This window comes from Lemur catta, chromosome 1 (genome assembly GCF_020740605.2).
Source record: "Lemur catta isolate mLemCat1 chromosome 1, mLemCat1.pri, whole genome shotgun sequence".
In the NCBI taxonomy this organism is placed as follows: domain Eukaryota; kingdom Metazoa; phylum Chordata; class Mammalia; order Primates; family Lemuridae; genus Lemur; species Lemur catta.
Genome location: NC_059128.1, coordinates 223802664 through 223823772, shown reverse-complemented (window position 1 = coordinate 223823772; position 21109 = coordinate 223802664). Strand labels below are relative to the sequence as shown.

The 21109-nt window shown below is 35.5% G+C and overlaps 1 protein-coding gene across 2 annotated transcripts in view; it reads right to left on the bottom strand.

Moving 5' to 3' along the window:
• Nucleotides 1-7377: 7377 nt before the first annotated feature.
• Nucleotides 7378-21109, bottom strand: part of IQCB1 (IQ motif containing B1) — a 55900-nt gene continuing 42168 nt past the window's right edge. For both annotated transcript variants that reach the window (XM_045540169.1, XM_045540170.1), the window contains exons 12-14: nucleotides 17086-17217; nucleotides 8800-8956; nucleotides 7378-7953 (exon numbers count right to left, since the gene is read on the bottom strand). In XM_045540169.1, the coding sequence (XP_045396125.1) occupies nucleotides 7724-7953; nucleotides 8800-8956; nucleotides 17086-17217 (519 nt within the window). In that variant the 3' untranslated portion in view covers nucleotides 7378-7723. The remainder of the gene's footprint in view (nucleotides 7954-8799; nucleotides 8957-17085; nucleotides 17218-21109) is intronic.

The following is a 21109-nucleotide window of genomic DNA, read 5'->3' as shown; positions in this document are numbered from 1 at the left end:
GAAAGAAGAAAGGAAGGAAAGGAGAAAGAAAGGAAGGAAAGGAGAAAGAAAGGAAGGAAAGAAGAATGGAAGGAAGGAAGGAGAAAGAGAAAGGAAAAAAGAAAGAGAAAAACTAAACTACTCTAGTTTACATACAGACTTTTCCATAGCATCATTCAACGATAGAAAATAGTGGTGTGATGTCTACACAATTCTGAGGAAAAGAATGACCCTAAAGTGTGAGTCTAAACTGTTTAGTTGTCCTTTAACCATAAAAGCCAGATAGCCATTTTTAAATATATAAAAATTCAAGAAATACAATATTCATGAACCTTCTTGATAAAATCTTGACCACAAAATCCAGCCAACTAAGAGGTGAATCAAAATACTTAGAAATTGAGAAGAAATGATAAAAGACTGGTAGTGAGCACTGAATTCTATTTCAATATAAAATGGAGACTGAATAACTGTAGAGGTTAATAGAACAGAATATAAATGTTTTTACAATTTTGAAAATAAATAAAACAAAAGTCTAAAGGTAGGAGAAGGAAGGTTAGAAACCATGAGTGTGCTAATTTCCTTAATCTTACAGCAGTCAATAGATACTATTTAAAGTTGAAACATTTAATTAAAAAATGCTTCCAGGGGGAAAAAGTTGCTGTCCAGTTCTTTCCCTGTCTCCACAGAGAATTAAACCAGAGGATGGACTTTGAATACCTTTGAGTTCCATTAGATATTAAGAACTATCTTCTTGAAGTCAAAGTTGATTGAGGATTATTCTTTCTCTAGAATTAAGATAGGCAACAATATCTGCATTAGACGTTCCAAAGGTTAGGTAAGCATCTGTCTGCAGTTTAGAAATGAGACCAGAGGAATATTAAGGCCCCTATAAACTGTATATTCCTGATGTGTGTCAGAAAGGAGAAGAGGAGTAACAAATCCTCTCAGTGCCTCTGCAGCCCACCCAGTAGCCCTGGGCTCTGGTGTTTACCCCACCATCATCAAATCACCGCTGAGAGCAAACTAAAATGGAAGAAAATGGAACCAGCCAGCTGGCATAGCCCCAATGCTTAGGCAAGGGAATGCAGGAGAGAGCAAGACAATGAGCCCAAACCCATCTCCAGACCCTCAGGGTTAAGATTGAGGTGGGGGAGGTGAGAAGGAGAAAGAAAAGCAAGAAAGAAAAAGAAAGACAAGAAAGAAAGAAAAGCAAGAAAGCAAGAAAAAGAAAGAAAGGAAGGAACGAGAGAAAGAAAGAAAAGAGAAAGAGAGAGAAAGAGAGAGAGAAAGAAAAGAAAGAAAGAAAGAAAGAAGAAAAAGAAAGACAGAAAGAAAGACAGAAAGAAAGAAAGAAAGAAAGAAAGAAAGAAAGAAAGAAAGAAAGAAAGAAAGAAAGAAGAAAGAAAGAAGAAAAGAAAAGAGAGAAGAAAGAGGGAGAGCATGTGCAAGGGAGAGAGACTTTGGGTAAAGGAGATAATAGTCTTTATAGATAGTAGCCATACTGGTCAGAGAAAAAAGGCACAAGGATCTGAACATAAATTCATAAATTCCTGGGCCTAGTTCCAAGTCTGGCAGCAATACGGCACAGTGAATGAGACTTAGAGGAAGAAAATGATAGCACACTCTTATCACATTTACACATGCAGTCTCTTTGTGCACTTGAAGCCTCTCACACAGATGCCTTGAGTATCCCATGCCCTCTGCCCACACAATCAGAGACCACCCCTTACCTCCCTACCATCTCTTGTCCTTCTTCCCTGTTTCTGGTTCTATTACTCCAGTGTCTCTCCCCTGAACAACAGCAAAATCCCTCCATCTCTGTCTCTTGGTGTCAACAGGCAATCCCTAGCTTTGCCATTACCATGGAAGCTTTGGGGCCTCAGGAATAAGGAAGAGGAGGAGGGGTGGAGCAGGCTGTGGCTGTCAAACCTTGGTGCTAAAAAGGCCTCAGTTGGGAAAAGAGGAGGCAGAAAGGACACAAAACAGGAAACAAAATGGAAACTTTCTGGGCATGTTGCTTTGGCTGGAGAACGCATCAGAAAGAGAGGGGAAATCTCAATTTGTCATTGTCAGCACCCTGCTGCTAGAATGTTGAGTCCTAGGCCAAGTCTCTGAACACTTCACTCAGCGTCTTCCCATTCAAACATTAAAGTGACTTTAATGACAAGCAAAATCACTATGTCTCAGTGTCCCAGTTTCTTCATCAGTACAAAGGGGATAATTATAGCTGGAAGGAGGATATATGAAATGATAGATGAGAAAGCTTTTAAAAACATTCTGGAGAGATGCAGGGGATCACAGTTTTATATGTGAAGCCCCTTGCTTCTCTGAACAGATAAAATTTTTCTGTGCTAAGAATATGAAATAAATATGAGGTGGAGGATACCTATAGAGTGACTGTAGAAAATGAGGGGGAAAGCAGAAGTTGGGAAAGATGCACCATGACCTAGATATTTTCTCATGGTGTTAAGCTGTGACAATCATTGGGTTCACCTCATTTATTTCCTGTAGAGATGTTTCTTCATTGTTTTATGTTCACTCTCTTTAAAGCTGCTGTTTCCTGTATTATTTTTGTGTTTTCCAGCTGGAAGGATAAATATGGTCCCTGTTACTCTATCTTGGATGAAATGGTTGTTGTCTTAAACTACTAAGTTTTAGGGTGGTTTGTGACACAGCAATAACTAACTGATAGTGAAATTGATAGCTAGATATGGGATGTTTCTATGAAAAAAAGTCTACAATTGTGCCACTAGCTTTGTGATCAGGTAGCAGGCATAGGCTGCAAGAATTTTCAAGGAAATTAGAAAACTGACAACTCATATTATACACCTATCCCCTGCAGAAACTTGGCACAGTGAAAATTTATCTAGTGAACTTTAAAATATAAGCAATGAGACTTTCAGGAAAAAGTATCTTACTAAATGAGTAATAAGGAACCATAAGCAAATGATGAGCTAATGAGAGAAAAGGCCAGTTTGCAAGCAAAATTTAAAGAGAGTATAGAGGAGCCAGGACAAGTTTAGAAAACATAACATTGCTTGTCTCCCATCCAACTTGGTAAAAGATTCTCAAGGTCAAAATCAAGATTATTTACATTTAATGTATTATTGATATAATTGGATTTAAATCTATCTTTTTTCTAGTTGTTTTATGATTCCATTTTATCTTCATTATCTCTTTTATTTTTTATTTTTATTTTTTTAGAGACAGGGTCTTGCTCTGCTGCCCAGGCTGGAGTGCAGTATGTGATCATAGCTCACTGCAGCCTCGAACTCCTGGGCTCAAGTGATCCTCACCTCAGCCTCCCAAGTAGCTGGGACTACAGGCATGTGCTACCATGCCCAGTTAATTTTTAATTCTTTGTAGAGACACTATCTCACTATGTTGCTCAGGCTGGTCTTGAACTTCTGGCCTCAAGTGATCCCTCTGCCTTGGCCTCTCAAAATGCTGGAATTATAGACATGAGCCACTGTGCTCCACCTTCACAATCATCTTATACCTCTTTTATTTTTATTGTTTTAGTGGTTGCTCTATGGTTTGCAATACACATACACAACTCATCATAGTCTACCCCAAAGTATTATACTTCTTCACTTATAGTTTAAAAATCGTAACAACTCCATTTCCTTTCTTCCATTTTTTTGGCCTGGTGCTATCATACAATTTTCTTCTACATATAGTATATCATTACTAATTTGTCAACTATTAATAACTTTTAAATTTATTAAAAATAAGAAAAAACTTTTATATTTACTTTCATTTTTTATCACTTCTTCACTCTGTCTTTGTAAAGATCTAATTTCCATCATGTATCCTATTCCTTTCGTCTGAGGAGATTCCTTTAGCATTTCTTATAGTGCAGATCTGCTGCCAATGAATATGATCAGCTTTGTTTTTCTGGAAAAATATTTTGCCTTCATTTTCTGAAAGACATTCTTGCTGTAAATGAAATTCTGGGTTGATAATTTTTTTTCTCCAGCATTCATTCTAAAGATATCTTCCATTATCTTCTGGCTTGTATAGTTTCTGATGAAAAGCCTACCAAAATTCTTATCTTTGTTCTTGCATATGTAATTTTTATTTTTTCTCTGCTTTCATGATTTTTTGATTCAAACCAGTATGAACATTATGTATTTGGGTGTTCTTAAAATTTTTATATTTTTTTCTGTTATTCATCCTGCTCAGGGTTCTGTGAGATTCTTGGATCTGTGGTTTAATTTTCAAAAATCATTGGCCATTTTTACTATACTTATTTCTGCTTCATTTCTCTTTCTTCTGTTTCTGGGACTCCAGTTAAATACATGTTATACCATTTGATATTGTCTCATGGCTCTTGGAGACTCTATTCTTCTCCCCTCAAGCCTTTTAATTCTTTTTTGCTTACCTCTTGGTATTTCTGTTTGGAAAATTTCTATTGATCTTTTGTCAAGTTTACCTATTCTTTACTCAATTATGTCTTGTTTGCTAATTAACTCATCAAAGGAATCCTTAACCTCCAATATTATGGCTTTTATTTCTAGCATTTCCAGTTATCTTTTTAAAAAATAGTTTCTATGTCTGTAAAATTCCTCATCCATTCATGCATGTTATTAACTTTCACATATCTCTACATTATATCAGTATCAGATTAACATATTAAATAAGTTAATGTCCTTTCTGTGAGTTCCAATATCTGAGTCTTCTCTGAATCTTGTTGTTTTTCTCTTGACAAAAGGTTCCTTTTCTTCTCCGGCATTTTTATGTCTCAATTTTTTTACTAAATATCAGACATCATGTATAGAAGAACATAAAAAGACTGAGGTAGATACTACTTATGCCATATGGGCATGTCTTTTTTAATATCTGGCAGTGTGGGGGTGTTATATGATAATTTGGGTTTTGTCCCAGTTTCCTGGTACAGAGCTTCTAAACTTTTGAAATAGGATTCTTAATAGGAGTGTCTTTGTTCTTCATAATGGGTCCTTGGACCATACCTGAGTTTATGCCAAGGAGATGACTTAGGAGGGGGGCTGAGTCATGCCAGAAAGGCCAATCATGTAATTAGAGAGTTGGAATTTTGAGCCACATGGTATCAGTCTGATCTCCAGGCAGGGGAGTGCAGCTGGAGATGTAAGTTCAATTACATGATCAATGATTCAATCAATCATACCTATGAAATGAAACTCCACTAAAACCCTGAATACCAATGCTCACTTGAGCTTCCTGGTTGGCGAGCACACTGAGGTACTAGGAGCATGATGTGTGCTGATTCCACAGGGAATGGGCACAGAACTCCACATTGAGGATCTTCCCAGATCTTGCCCTAAATGTTCTTTATATGGCTGGTGCTGATTTGTATCCTTCACAATAAAACAGTAATCATAGGGGTAGTGCTTTCCTGAGTTTTGTCAGTCTTTTAGTGAATTATCAAACCTGATGGGGTTGTGGGAACTCCCAAATTTGTAGCCAGTTGGTCAGAAGTGTATGGTCCTGAACTTGTGGCTAGCATGTGAAGTGAGGGCATTTTTGTTGGAGACTGTGCTCTTTCTTAATTTGTGGAGTCTGCATGAACTCTAGGTCGATATTATCATAATTGCATTGTAGTATCACAGGGGAGTCAAACTTGTCCACTTAGCTAGGTTGGATTTTCTTTTCATCTTTAGCGCACCATGGGCTTCAAATTCCTTTACTTTTTAGCTATTACCTTGTGCTTAGAGTGGGATCTGGAAGCTTGGTTTTCTGTGTTCTTGCCCCTCACTTTCAGCTATTTTCTGCATGCTTTTGTCACAGAGGTCTCTCTCCATCCACTTTTCCCTAACCCAGAGGTAAACGGCTATTATTCATTACTTGGTGCTAGGATCATTGTTGGGACGGTGGTGTTCTGTTGTCCTGATCCACCCTAAGTCTTAGGACAAGTCTTTTCTGCTTCTGGTTGGGGTTGGTGGTTTCTCAGGCTCCCTATTCCTGTACCCCATGGCAGCCAAACTGCCTTGTATCTGTGTTTGGTCATGGGTAGGAATTTCCTCTCCAGCATTAGCAGACCTCTGCTTTGTATTGGCACAGGATTTTTGGGCCCAACATCATTTCTTGTCCTTCACCCAGAGGTGAAGGTATTTTGTTTCTATCCCTCCCTCAGCAACATTGGATTTCTGTTTGTATCTAGGGCTAGTGTTTCCTATCCTTCCCTCATTCCTTCCTTACATGCAGTGGAAGTTTACTCAAGGCTTGCTGGTAAGAGAGCTTGCTGCCCTTGCTGTAGCAGCTTAACACCTTTAAAAGGCTTGGGGAAGCAGTTGGGGCACTGGGCGTGACACCCTGTACCAACCTATCACTTCATGTTTGTCTGTGCCACTAAGTGGGTCTCTTCAGGACTCCTGTCTTGTTCTCAGCCTTTTTTGTGAGCATTTGGTAGAGGTCCAAATTCTTCTTCTGTCTAGGGCTCCTAGATATTCTTAATGGACATGCTAACCCACACTTGGCCTTTAAGAATTTGTTAAAATTTTAGTTGATTCTTCTTACCTACCCATCTCTTTCCCCTGTGCTCTACTAGAGATGAAATACTTCTTTTCACAGAGACTGAGTTCCATCTCCGTTTATGTGGTTGGCTTGAGGCCTCAGCTACTTGATGGGCTCAAGAAAAATTATTGTTGTAGATTATCTGGCATTTTTGTTAATGTGGCAGAAAACTCTCATGTAGCTTTCTTACATTCTAAGTGAGACCAGAATTCTCATCTGCTTATCCTTACAAGTAAATTTTCTACATTTTTTTTCCAATTGTGAATGAAAGTTATATTTGGACTTTGACTAGGATTTTACTAATATTAACCTTGGGAGACTGGACATTACACTACTTGGTCTTTCCATACAGAAACATGGGTGTTTCCATTCATTTATACAAAGAGCACTCTCTAGGTTCCTTATAATATGGAGTCATGATCTGTTAATGATTTCAACTTAAAATCCATATTGTTAGAAACACAAATTGAGATGGCTTCTGGTATTAAAACATAATTAAATATAGGGAAATCAGAAACTATTAGGCCAGAAGCAAATAATCATATAGGTACCTAGGATCATAACAAAAATTAAACATTATATTTAGCTCTAAGATTCCTAGGAGCAAAGACAAAAAGGGGAGCAGTGAGTTATATAGTCCTCATAGTTTAATAGAAAGAATGTAATTTTATCTGGAGAAATTTTTGTTGCATTGAATCCTAGTTGGATTTTTTTGTGTGTAGTTCCTTTTAGAAATAACAAAATAGAAAATGAGTTCAACCATTGTTTTATAGAAAATAGTAAAATGTCCTTCAACTGACTATTTCTTTCCTCACCTTATTAAAGGCCAAGAAAACACCTCCTATATTAATAGGAAAATAGAAATTCTAGAACAAATGTAAAAAGTTGAATAATCCTGACAAGTTTTTCAAATCAATCTGTTGAAAATATTTATTTACATAAAACCTTTAGTTGGAAAACAAAAATGAAAGAAATATCACACCTCATATAAATAACAGAATACCATGCTGAGTTTAGTTACACAATAAAAGCCACACAAATCTGTGTGTATGGCCAGGGACTGGGGTATGGAGAAAAGAAAAAGAGAATTGAGAAGGAGGTAGAAGATAATTCTTTGCTTACTGCAAATCTTGTTTGGAGAGGAACCTCTGGAAAATCATGAATTTGGATAGCACTATGAGCATGCCAGAGGCTGAACCAATGTAAGCTCCTAAAATATAAGATTTGAATCATTTCTTAGGGTAACTTGCTAAGGTGGTTTGGTTCCACCAATGAATAAAGTTCCTAATTCTAAATTAAGCTCATCCTTTGGAACATTAATCTCATCTCCTGGTTCTTCCCCAAGCTTCTTCCACCAGGGTGCCTGCATGTGTTTCAGGGTGGTGAGATGGGCCTCCTTGGCCTTGGCTGCCACAGGCCTGGATCTACTCAAGAAGAGCTCAGGATCTTTCCCTTCTGCCTCTTTCAGACTTGGTGCCTCTGTAGTAAACAGAAAATAAATAGGTGAGTGGTAGAATCCTGTGCCAAGCAAGTAGGAACTTGGAAGCTAAAGTGCTGGAACTCTGCTACAATAGGCAGGGACAGGATTCCAACTCTGGATTTATTATCATTCCTAACTGTGGATGGTATGGGACTATTCAAAAGTTGCAGCTGTGGCTGGTAGCAACATTCTCACCCTCTGGCCACTCTATGTTTAAAAGAACGAAAAAAGATGTAGATTTTTGTTAGATGGTTTATTTAAAGAACAGGAACTTTAAAAATACCAGTAGAACCTCATCCTATAAGTGAGAGGCTCAGTTTCAGTCACTTATCCAATTCAAAAATACAAAATTCACAAGTACTGACCATTAAATAGAGAACTCTGGCCCTTTCTGACCACACATACTAATGGAAATCCCAGAGCCTGACTAAAACATTGTTTGTGGCTTCATGGATGAGATCTCTCATTAAATGAATCAGTGGTTGTGAGGCACCAATGAATTAATTTTACTTTAGCACTTTAGCTATTATCATCATCTACTTCTAAAATATTACCAAAAGCTTTAGAATCTGGCTAGAAGGGCTCAGCATCTTTGAAATTGATAACTTTGTTTGTGCTGATACATATGAATCATGGCAAGGCTGGAGGAAGCACGCAAGAAGGAAATTATAAAATCTGCATCATTTGAAAACACTGTGTCTGGTATGCTTTGGATTAAGAAATTTCCTGAGGATAGGGGACGGGCTAAAAGACCCTTAATAGTGCTTTCTTTCTGAAGATTTTAGATGTCATAGACCTTGGATAGGTTGTTCCCTTTAGGGAACTAAAATGGAATGAGCACATACTCATTAGCTGTTCAATATTGGTGCTGATTTGAGCCATCAGAGCCTCTCTGTGCTGCTGGGCTCTCTCTTCTAAGGCCCTGCTCATAAAGTAGTGTTGCAGTCGTTCTTGAGCATGGGCATGGAGCTCCCTGCTGGCCACATCTGACATCTGAGAGCCCTGGGAACACAGGACAGAAAAACTTGTTACAGGAATGACATATATATCAAAGTCTTGTTTTACCCAACCACTTAGCAGAGGTTCTAGAATGCTTAGCTGTCTCTCATTTTATCAATTGAATCTTATAACTGATGTCTCTACCTTGTACTTTTGTGCAAATATTAGTCTTTTAAAAACAGCTTTAGATAAAAACACAGGTAGGTAAGTTTCTTTTTGGTATGCTCCCATACCTCATTTTCTCAGACAACACGGTATTAAGGGAGAAGAGAGAAGATTGAGAGATCACAGTGAAAATTACAAATGGTTTGGTAATGACACTGGCCTGGAAGAGGTGTAACATGGCCAGCCCCTTTGTTCTGGATCCCATCTGAAAGACTACCTTCTTATCCCATCCCCACTCTCAAACTTATCTAAGCCATAATGTTAGAACTGCTTCTGGTTTCATAAAACAAAGGACAAAATCAGCCAAAGGACCATGTTCTTTTGCCTAGTCAGCTAATTTAAGGGGAACTTAAATGAATAGTTTGGACAAGGATAAAATAATCTTAACTTTGGAGCTGATAAAGATTCTGACACCACAGCCTTCTCAAATATTCCAGTTCCTGGACCTTGGATGTGATCCTGTTCCACTTGTTCCAGCTAATACCTTACTTTTCAGCCATAGAATCTTTTTTTTTCTTTTTGGCCTAAGTGTTCAAGTGAAACAGCCATAGAATCTTAAAGAGTTGTACCAGAGTGTGGATAAAGCAACAGTTTAAAAAAAAAAACAGGAGTATACATCAGAATTTTATATAGTGTATTAAAAAAAAAGAGAGATCAAAGACCTAAACATAAGAGCTAAAGCTATAAAATCTCTTAAGCGAAAACACAGGGGAAGCATCATGACATTGGTTTTGGAAATGATTTCTTGGATATGACACCAAAGGCATAAGAATCAAAAGAAAAAATAGATAAAATGGACTTCATTGAAATTAGAAATTTTTGTGCATGAAAAGACACTATCAACAAAGTAAAAACGCAGCCCACGGGATGGCATAAAATATTTTCAAATCATATATCTGATAAGAGATTCATATTTAGAACACAAGAACTACTAAAACTCAACAACAAAACAACCAGATTAAAAAATGGACAAAAGACTAGATTAGACATTTCTGCAAAAAATGGCATGCAAACGGCCATTAAACACATGAAAGGACACTCAAAATCTCTAATTAGAGAAATGAAAGTCCAATCCACAAAGAGATACCACTTCACATCCATTAGCTACTATCAAAAAAAACCCCGGAAAATAACAAGTGTTGATGAATATGTGGATAAACTGGAACCCTGTGCCCTATTGGTAAAAATGTCAAATGGTGCAGCTACTATGGAAAACAGTATGGCAGTTCCTCAAAAAATTTAAAATAAGAATTACCATATGATCTAGCAATTCCATTTCCAGGCACATCCCCAGAAGAATTGAAAGCAGGAACACAAACAGACATTTGTAAACCCATGTTCACAGTGGCACTATTCACAATAGCAAAAAGGTAGAAGCAACCCAAATATCCATCAAAGGATGAATGGATAAACAAAATATAGTATGTGTGTGTGCATATATATATATATATATATATAAAAATGTGCAAATATGTATATATATACACACACACACATATATATACACACACACACACACCATGGAATATTATTCAGCCTTTAAAAGAAGAAAATTCTGACACGTTAAAACATGAACTTTGAAGACATTATGACAAGTAAAATAAGTATGATTCCACTCATATGAGGTATTCAGAGTAGTCAAATTCATAGAGATAGAAAGCAGAATGGTGGTTGCCAGGAGCTGGGTGGAGGGGGAATGGGGATTTAGTGTTTAATGGATACAACTTTACAAGATGAAAAATGTTGTGAAGATGGATGGTGGTGATGGTTACACAACAATGTGAATGTACTTAATGCCACTGAACTGTATATTTAAACATGGTTAAAATGGTAATTTTTACATTTTGTATATTTTACCACATTTAAAATAAATAAATGAAAATATAGATATATGAGGTCACACAAAACTTACTGAACTAGAATTTCTTGGGGTGTGTGTTGCTTAAATTCATGCTTAAATTTGTAAATGATTAAAACTGCTAAAAGCAATATAGTCCTCTCTACAGAGCTCCAGAGAGGAGGTATGCTTCTGTCTTTCTCCATTTGATTTCTGCTCACAGGAAAGAACTTCCAGCTGTGCTTCTGCCCTCTCTCTAATTCAGTTCTGGTTCTGGGCTAAGGGGAGAGTTGCTAATATGATTGATCAGAACCTAAGAGATTCATTGGTCATTTTATTCGTGGCCAGGTTGATAAGCTCAGGACCCCTAACTTTTTTTTTGCATTTGGGTTAAAAAAAAGTTTTAAAAAATATGCAGCTTTATTGAGGCAAAAATGACATGCAATGAAGTACAAATATTGAAAAGGTACAATTTGCTACACTTTGACATATGTATACATCTATAAAACCATCAGCACAATCAGGATAATGAACATTCATCACTATCAAGTTTCCTTATGTCCTTTTGTAAATCCTTATTCTCACCCTTTTCATCCTTTCATCCCCCTCCCTCCCAACCACTGATTTACTTTCTGTTACTATAGATTAGTTTGCATTTTTAGAGTTTATATAAATGGAATCATACAGAATATATTCTACCTTGTCTAGCCTCTTTTATTTAGCATAATTATTTTGAGATTTATACACGCTGTTTAGAGTATCAACAATACAAGTGTTTGTATGCACATATATTTCCTTTTCTCTGGGGTAAATACCCAGGAGTGGCTGAATCGTATGAGAGATGTATGCTTGATTTTATAAGAAACTGCCAAACTGTTTTCCAAAGTGGCTGTACTATTTTAAATTCCCATGAACAGTGTATCAATCATAATTCTTCCATGTGCTTGTTAACCTTTTGTATGTCCACACTTCTAAATTTTAACAGGTGTGGAGTATCTTACTGTGGTTTTAATTTGCACATCCCTTAATGACTAATGATGTATCTTTTCATGTGTTTGCTATCTATCTTCTCTGGGTGAAGTGTCTGTTCAAATCTTTTGTCCATTTAAAAAAAATGGTTCATAAATTTTCTTACTGTTGACTTTCAAGAGTTCTCTCTATATGCTCAACACAAGACCTTTTTTTCAAATATATGCTTGGCAAAGATCTTCTCCCAAGTTGTGGCTTCTCTTTTTATTCTCTTAATAATATCTTCTGAAGAGCAAAAGTTTTAAATTTTGATAAATTTATCAATTTTTTCCTTTTTGGATCATGCTTCTGGTATTGTATTTAAGAACCCTTTGCCAAACTCAAGGTCATGATTTTTCTCCAATGTTTTCTTCTAGAAGTTTTATAGTTTTAGGTTTTGCATTTAGGTCTATGATCCATTTTGAGTTAAATTTTGTATATGAAGTTGTGTATGGATTCAGTTTTTTTACATATAGATATCAAACTGCTCTAGTCTCTCTACTGCATTAACTGTGCACTTCTATCAATAAGTTGGTCATATATGTAGGTTTATTTATGGATTTGATTCTGCTCCATTGATCTATTTTTGTATCTTTATATCAATATCACTGTTTTGATTATGTAGCTTTAATAATTCTTGAAACAAGGTAATGTTAACCCTCCAACTTTGTTCTTCTTTGCAGTTATTTTAGCTATTCTAGTTCCTTTGCATTTGCATATGAATTTTAGAATCAGTTAAATTTCTACAAAAAAAGCCTGATGGAACTTTGTGCTAAACAACATCTTGTTGCTGATACTAGGAGAGAAGTATTCAGTCTTTGCAATTAAATATGATATCAGTTGTATATTTCATAGATACCTTTCATCAGGTTAAGAAAGTTTCCTCCCATTCCTAGTTTCTTGAGATTTTTGCTGGGGGGTGATGTCAGGACTAGGTGTTGTATTTTGTCAAATTATGTTTCTGCATCTATTGATATAATAATATGGTTTTTCTTAGTCTGTTAATATGGTAAATTACACAGATTGATATTTGAAGGTTAAACTTGTTTATGATGTATTAACCTTTCAATATATTGTTGGATTAAATTTGATAAAATTATGTTTAGAATTTTTAAATATATGTTCATGAGGAATATTGTTCTGAAATTTTTTGCTTGTAATGTCTCTGGTTTTGGTGCCAACTTTTCTCTATTGCTATTGTTTTCTATTTTATTGATTTCCCTTTGATCTTTATTTTCTCTCTTCTGCTTACTTTGAGTTTAAATTGCTCCTTTTCTAGTTTCTTGAGAACACTGGTAAATGTTCTACACGCATTTGAGAAGATTGTTAGTAAGTTAAGGTCTTTTTTTTTTTCTTAAAGAGACAGGGGTCTCACTTTGTTGCCAGGCTGGAGTATAATGGCTGCCATGCATTTGCAGCAATAACATAAAAAGTTGCCATTTTTAGTATGTTATAAACTGTATATCACTATTATTTTTGTTTAAAACCAGGGCCAGCAAACTAAAACCAACTGCCTGTTTTTGAAAATAAAGTTTTATTGTAATACAGCCACATCCATTCATTTACATATTATCTATGGCTGCTTTAGTCTTATAACAGCAGAGATTAATAGTTGTGATACAGGCTGTATGGCCTGCAAAACTGAAAATATTTACTATGTGGTACGAGTTACAAGAATCAATTATATTTTATAAAGATTTAAATGATGATGAAAAAGTCTTATACAGCAGTCTCTCCTTATCCATGGTTTTGTTTTCCATGGTTTCAGTTACCTGTGGTACAGTACAGCAAAATATTTTGAAAGAGAGAAAGAAAACATATTCACATAACTTTTATTACAGTATATTGTTATAATTTTTTATTATTAGTTATTGTTAATCTCTTACTGAGTATAATTTATAAGTTAAACTTTATCATAGGTATATATATATATAGGAAAAACACAGTACATATAGGGTTTGGTACTACCCACAGTTTCAGGCATCCAGTAGGGGTCTTGGGATACATTCCCTGAGGTTAAGGAAGGACTACTGTATATTTACCCATGTACAGCCATGCACTGCTTAACGACAGAGATACTTTCTGAGAAATGTGTCATTATGTGACTTATTGTATTTACACAAACCTAGATGGTATAGCCTACTACATACCTATGCTATATGGTATAGCTTATTGTTCCTATGCTACAAACCTAGACAGCATATGACTACACTAAATACTGCAGGCAATTCTAATGCAATGGTATTGTTTATCTAAACATACAAAAGGTACAGTAAAAATAAGGTTTTATAATCTTATGGGACCACTGTTGAATATGTGGTCCAACATTAACTGAAAGGTCATTATGTGGCACATGGCTGTAGTTACCATTTCCAGTGCTTTTAAGCTATGTACAGCCAGATTTTCTCTTTTCATTTTTAACAGAAGTGTTAAATCCTTTACAACTTAAAAAGGATTCAACATTTTTGGTAGTGTTTGTATGCTGGTGATCAAGTCTTTCAGCTTTTGTACCTCTGAAAAAGTCTTTATTCTGCCTTTGTTTTTTTAATGACATTTTTGCCAAGTATAGAATTCTAGGTTAACAATTTTTTTTTCTCCTTTCAGTACTTTTAAAAGCAAGATGTCTTCTTGCTTGCATTGTTCCTACTGAGAAATATGTCATTTTTATCTTTGTCCTTATATGATACATTTTTATTTTTTGTTTTTAAGATTTTCACTGTATCACTGGTCTGAAAATTTTGATTATGATATTCCTTGGCATAGTTTTTCCATGTGCCTGTGTCTTCACTGGGCTTGGGTGAGGGTTATCGTTTTAAGTTTATAAAGTTTTTTTTTGTTTGTTTTCATATATATATATTTCAAAATATTATAGGGGTACAAATGTTTTTCGTTACGTGGATCACTTAAATGTTTTTGGTTACGTGGATCACTTTTGTAATGCCTGAGTCATGGCTATAAATGTTCCCATCATCAAGATAGTGTTTGTTGTACCTGTTAGGTAGGTTTTCACCCATCCCCTTTTCCTCCTCCCCTCTGCTTGATTTCCACTGAGTTTTACTTCCCTCTGTGCACATGTGTGCTCATTGGTTAATTCCAATTTAATAGTGAGTACATATGGTGTTTGTTTTTCCATTCTTTAGATACTTCACTTAGGATAATGGTCTCTAGTTCCATCCAAATTATTGCAAAAGGCATTAATTCATCCTTTTTTATGGTTGAGTAGTATTCCATGGTATATATATACCACATTTTGTTAATCCACTCATGAATTGATGGGCACTTGGGTTTATTCTACATCTTTGCAGTTTAGAGAGTTTTTGGTCATTATTTTTCTTCCACATCTCCTTCAGAGACTCCAATTATCCATTTATTGGGCTACTTAAGTCCCATGGCTCAGTAATGTTCTTTTCAATTTTTTTTTCCTTTCCCCCTGCCATCTGTGACTTATTTTGTATGGTATCTACTACTCTGACTTCAACTTTATTGACCTTTTATCCAGCAATGTCTAATCTGCTACTAATTTGATCCAGTATATTTTTCATATCACATTTTAAAGTTTTCATCCCTAGAGGTTTGATTTAGGATTTTTTATTTTCCACATTTCTACTTTTTGAAATACAGTTAAAATAACTGTTTTAATACCCTTCTCTGCTAATATTAACATCTGTATAAATTGCTGGGTTGGTTTGATTGAGTATCCTCATTACTAGTAATGTTTTCCTGCCTCTATGCATGCCTGTTAACCTTTGATTGCCTGCAAGATACTATAACTTTTATCTTGTTGGGTGCTAGATATTTTGGTATTTCTAAAAATCTTGAGCCTTTTTCTAGGATGCTGTTAAATTACATGAAAACATTTTGATCTTTTTGGCTCTTGATTTTATGATTTGTTCGGCAGAATGGAGCAGTATAGGCTAATTATATTCCACTATTAAGGAAAGATCTTCCTCAGTACTCATCCCAATACCCTATGAATTATAAGTTTCTCCAGTGTATTTGATGGGAACAAGCACTATTCCTGGACCTGTGTAAGTTCCTGGCACTCTTCCATTTTATCTTTTCAGACGACTATTTCCTTGGCCTTGGGTAGTTTCCTAACATGCACATGCTGATCAGTATTTTGAAGAATATTCAAGGGGTTCTCCCTCTTTGCAGTACTCTTCACCCTGGTACTCTTGTCCCATGAAGTCTAGCTGCCTTGGTCTCCTCAGACTCTTAATTCCAACTCTCAGTTGAGATAACTAAGGGATTCCAAAAGCTCCTCTGCTGTTCCTCTTCCTTGGGCTATAGCCTAGAAACTCTTTCAAGGCAGTAAGCTGGGGCAATTATAGGGCTCACTTTGTTCTCTCTCAGATATTATTGTTTTGTATTATTTGATGTTCAGGGTGTTGAAAACCATTGTTTCATATATTTTATCTTTTTTTGTTTGTTTGTTTTTCTGGTTGTTTTAGGTACAAAGTAAGTCCAGTTCCTGTCACTCCATCTTGGCTGGAAACAGATGTCAGAACATTTTTTACTGTCTACTTCTATGTGATAATCACAAAGGGTCTGAGACACAAGGGTTGTCTTTCCCTCCTTTCTTTCTCCACAGACTCACTTTAGTGTATGGGTTCCTAAATTCAGATTAGTAGTAGGAGAAAGTAGGAGGCCTAATTTATATCTTTTGGATTGACCCTTGCTATCTAATTCAGTTTTACCATTGCTCTGCTCTGGTGGTTACCAAATACATGCTCAGCAATTATAATATTTGTACTCTGCTTTCCATTTGCATGGGGTTTTTTTTGAACTTATACAAATGGAAAGCAACCACAATCACAACAAAACAGATGTGAAAAGTTCAAAATAGCCCAAGTTTTACTGTACTATTGCAAAAGAAGCAATAACTAAGACTTGTTGCTGTAGGTATGGGAAATAACTGATTTAAAGCAAAGTCCCCTTCAATGACTGTACCTCTATGACATGCAACTATAAAAAGACTCTGAATCCATTAAATCTATGGTAAAGCTACTCCACTACCCTGTACCAACAATAAACGTACATATATATGAGATACTGCTTTGTTGGTAAATATCATGCAGTGGAATAATGTAACACTGATATTATGGCACAGAGGCCTACATACTGGATGTCTTTTGAGATAGTCATCCACTTGGTGCTTCAGTTCAACTCGGCGTGCATCAGTGAGTTCTTGGAGTCCTTGCCAAGGAGCAAACAGTTTCTTTTTCTTACGACACTTTGCTAGGAATTTAAGAGCCTGGAGGGAAAAAACAGGAGGTCTGTGATTTTTCTCCCCTAATAGAACTATTTCCTCCCAACAACATATGGTAGTGACAACATTGCAACAGTAGTTAATTCTGAGTGTGAATGAGGAGAGGGATGCGATTGTGACAGGGTGAGGGAGGTAAGTGATTTTTTTTAACTATGTATTCTTCTGTAGAGCTTTAATTTTTTGTAGGACACATTCACAGATTATTTGTACAGTAAGCAATGAAGAGGGGAAATAAAAGGAAATAAGCATTGAGCTGTAGTCTCAATTCTAGTCCCTTATCATTGTGGGCAAGTCACTTGATCTCTATAGCACAGGTTCTATGTCTATAGAAAACAGGGACCTTAATTTTATGTAGCCTATAGGACTATAAATATCAATGAGATAGTATATAAGGAAAATCTTGATAAATGATAAAATATTACAAAATTATAAAGTATGGGGCTATGACAAAAGCACTTTCTGAATGTTCTTTCCTCATGTCCTTCAGAATGGACTCCTGGTAAAAATAAGAAATCTTTTAGCAGGCATGATTTGGGAAAAATTTGAAATTATTTCTCCCAATTTTTTCATTCTTTTTCCTCCTTTGTAGTTTTTATTTTCATCAAAGTTACATATTTACATTGTTTAAAACAGGGGTTGCCAAATCATGGCCCACAGGCCAAATTCAGGCTGCTGCCTGCTTTTGTATGGCTTGAGATCAAAAGTGGCTTTTGTTTTGTTATACATTTTATATAGTTAGAAAATTCAAAAGGAAAAGGATAGTGACAAAATTATATGAAATTCAAAATTTGGTATCTATAAATAACATTTAATTGGCACAGTCATGTTCATTTTTTACTATTGTCTTTGTGGTATAACTGAATAGTTTCAAGAGACTACATGATCCGCAAAGCCTAATATTTTACTATCTATCCCTTTCCAGAAAAAATTTGCTGATGTAATTCTACTATTTAAAGTGTCAATTTTATAAGAATTATTTCCAACACAACTATAGTGCTCTACCTACTTACCCTGCTCCCCAACCCCAAAGGCAACAACTTTTAACTCTTTCAGGTTTTTCTTTTTATATTTAGCTCCACCTACTATTTATTGTGATTTTTTTTCAGATATAGGTATTATCTATCAATCTTCTTATACGGAAGATAAGAATTTTCTTGTTCACTGTTTACACTCCCACATACCTTCTGTGGTTTTTAGTTAAATCAAAGATAAGAATTTTCTTGTTCACTGCTTATACTCCCACATACCTTCTGTGGTTCTTAGTTAAATCAATGTTCAGTGTTTACATAATTATGACTACGTAAAGGCTATTCACTTTTGAACAATATAGTATACTATGATCACTTTTCCTTCCCTGTACATTTTTTATTTTCTCTGGGATTAATACTTCTCTTTTTTTCCTACACTTAGTTTTCTAGATACTTATTACTGATTATGTTTTACAAACTCTCGCCCTAATTATCAACACATTGGGCATTCTATCGAATTCATTTTCTTGGACACACATTTTCTGGAACTTCCTGACCTGCTGCAATCTGGATTGACCACTCTCTATACCTGGGGCACAGCTTTCATGCTGTGGTCTCCATTCACCATCATCTTGGTAACTGCTTTTCATCTTTTCCTTGTGTTTCCTGGATTCCACGTTGTCTTCTTTCTTGGGTTACGCTTGTTTTAGATGCCTAAAAATGTGTTAGTCTACCCTTACCTTTAATTGATTGTTTAGTTGTGTGTAGAATTTTAGTTAGAAATCATTTTCTCTCAAACATGTGATAGTCTTACTTCAATACTTTTTAGCTTCCAATGTTCTGGTGGAGAAGTCTTTTGTTCCCAGTGTATTTCACAATATTGTGAAATAAATGTGAGTATGTTTCTGTCATTGTATTAGACATTTAAGTTGGTCCTTTTAATCTAAAATTAATAACATTCAGTTCTGGGAAATCTTGAATTATTTGATTTCATCTCCTCTGTTTTTCCTGCTCTTGATTTCAAATGTTTGGACATTTGACCTCCTGGACTGGCAATCTTTTCTTTTTGCCTTGCTTTCTATGAGATTTCCTTAACTTTTTTCCCCAACCTTTTTATTATATCTTTCAGTTTTTCTGTCAAATTTCATTCTATTTTGTCCCTTTTGTTTCATGTATTATTTTCTCTCATCTAAGGAGACAAAATTTCTTTTTCTTATACCTGCTATGTTTCTATTTCTATCAAGTAGTTTTATTCTGTTTGTTTTGGCTTTGGCTTTCCTCAGATGTTCAGTGATACTTATCTTTGAGCTGATATTTAAGGGTGGCCCTAAAAAGCTGTTTAGAAAATTACCCTAATGCCCGTTTTTAGTATGGTACTCAAGCCTTCAACTATGCTTACATCCTCCTGTTGAGAGACCCTCTCCTTTCCTTTTATTCTTTTCTTTCCTTGATTTTTCTATTTTGCTTCTTTTTTGGCAAGTTTACATAGGGTTTTCTCAATTTTTAGCTACTGGAGAAACAATGTTTCTGCTTTTACATAAAGTAAGGGAGGAAAAGAAGGTAGAGAACAGTTCTGGCCTTTCTTTTCCTGCCAAGAACACTAATAACCAGTATGGGACATGTTCATTGAAAAATATTCCTATTCCTTTCTATTACTTTCAGTGAAGCTGATGAATTATTTCCCTTTCTTTCTTACCAACATCAATTGCAGTGTTAACAGAAATATAATGCAAATTACATAGGTAATTTTAAATTTTCTAGTAGCTATGTTAAAAAAATAAAAAGTAAGTGAAATATTTTGCATGAGTTATGTAAAACACATTCTAGCTCAATATACACAAAATATTAGTGTTTTACCAGGTAATCAAGATAAAAAATATTAATGAGATACTTTACACTCCTTTTTTAATACATTTTCAAAATCTGGTGGGTACTTTATGCTTATAGCGCATTTCAATTTGGACTAGCTATATGTCAAGTACTCCATAGCCACATGTGCTTAATGACTACGGTATACTGTAATATACTGTATACTGTAATAGTGTAGGTCCACAGTGTGTGTTAGAAAAGGATGCTTTAAAAACATGGCAAAATGTGTCCTTTACTGACCACTGCCCTATTCTAATTTTCTCTACTACTTTCATTTTCTTCCCTCTGTGTACTTTCCCATTTTTCTTTCTCTTTTACCTTTTTGAAAGTAATAATTTTATTTCGTTTTCCATTTTGGCTAACTCTGCTTTGATCTCACTGTTATTTTTAGTAATGAGATGCAAAGACCATAAACATGACCTTGATTCATCTCTCTTTGCTCTTACTTAAACAGAGACTCATATTCCCTTTTTGGATATAGCAGACCTGAGGCAAATGCGACTAATCTTTTTCTTCTTGTGCCAGTGGAAAGTATAAAAGCCAAAACAACTTTGCCTTTATAGCCCTCAGACACTCTCCTATTATGATCCCTACTTCTCTCTCTAAGGAATAGTAGACAAAGTGGGGTATCTCGTTTTATTGTAGAGGACCCCTTTACAAAGTATTGAATTCATCTAAATCAGGCAAGGTAGCAAGTTAACTTAAATAAGGGCCCAGTTAATTTTATGGCAGGGAAGACTAAAAAGGAGGTAGCCATGAGGTAAAAGTATTATATTAGGAAGGAGACAAAGGTTCCTCCAAAGGAAGTATTTTCAACCACAATGTCAATGGGTTAATTCCTAGATGGCCTTGTTTAGCAGAGGATAATATCAGGAGTGTGTGTGATTCAGTGAAGGTGCAAGACTGGTTTGTTGTAGATACATCCTGAGATCCCCAGATGAGCCTGGAGAAGGAAGAGGCAGACATTCTTTCCTATTTCCCTCATATCTATTCTACTGTGTTTTTTGGATGATTAAAAAAAAAATCTTCGTAAAAAGTTA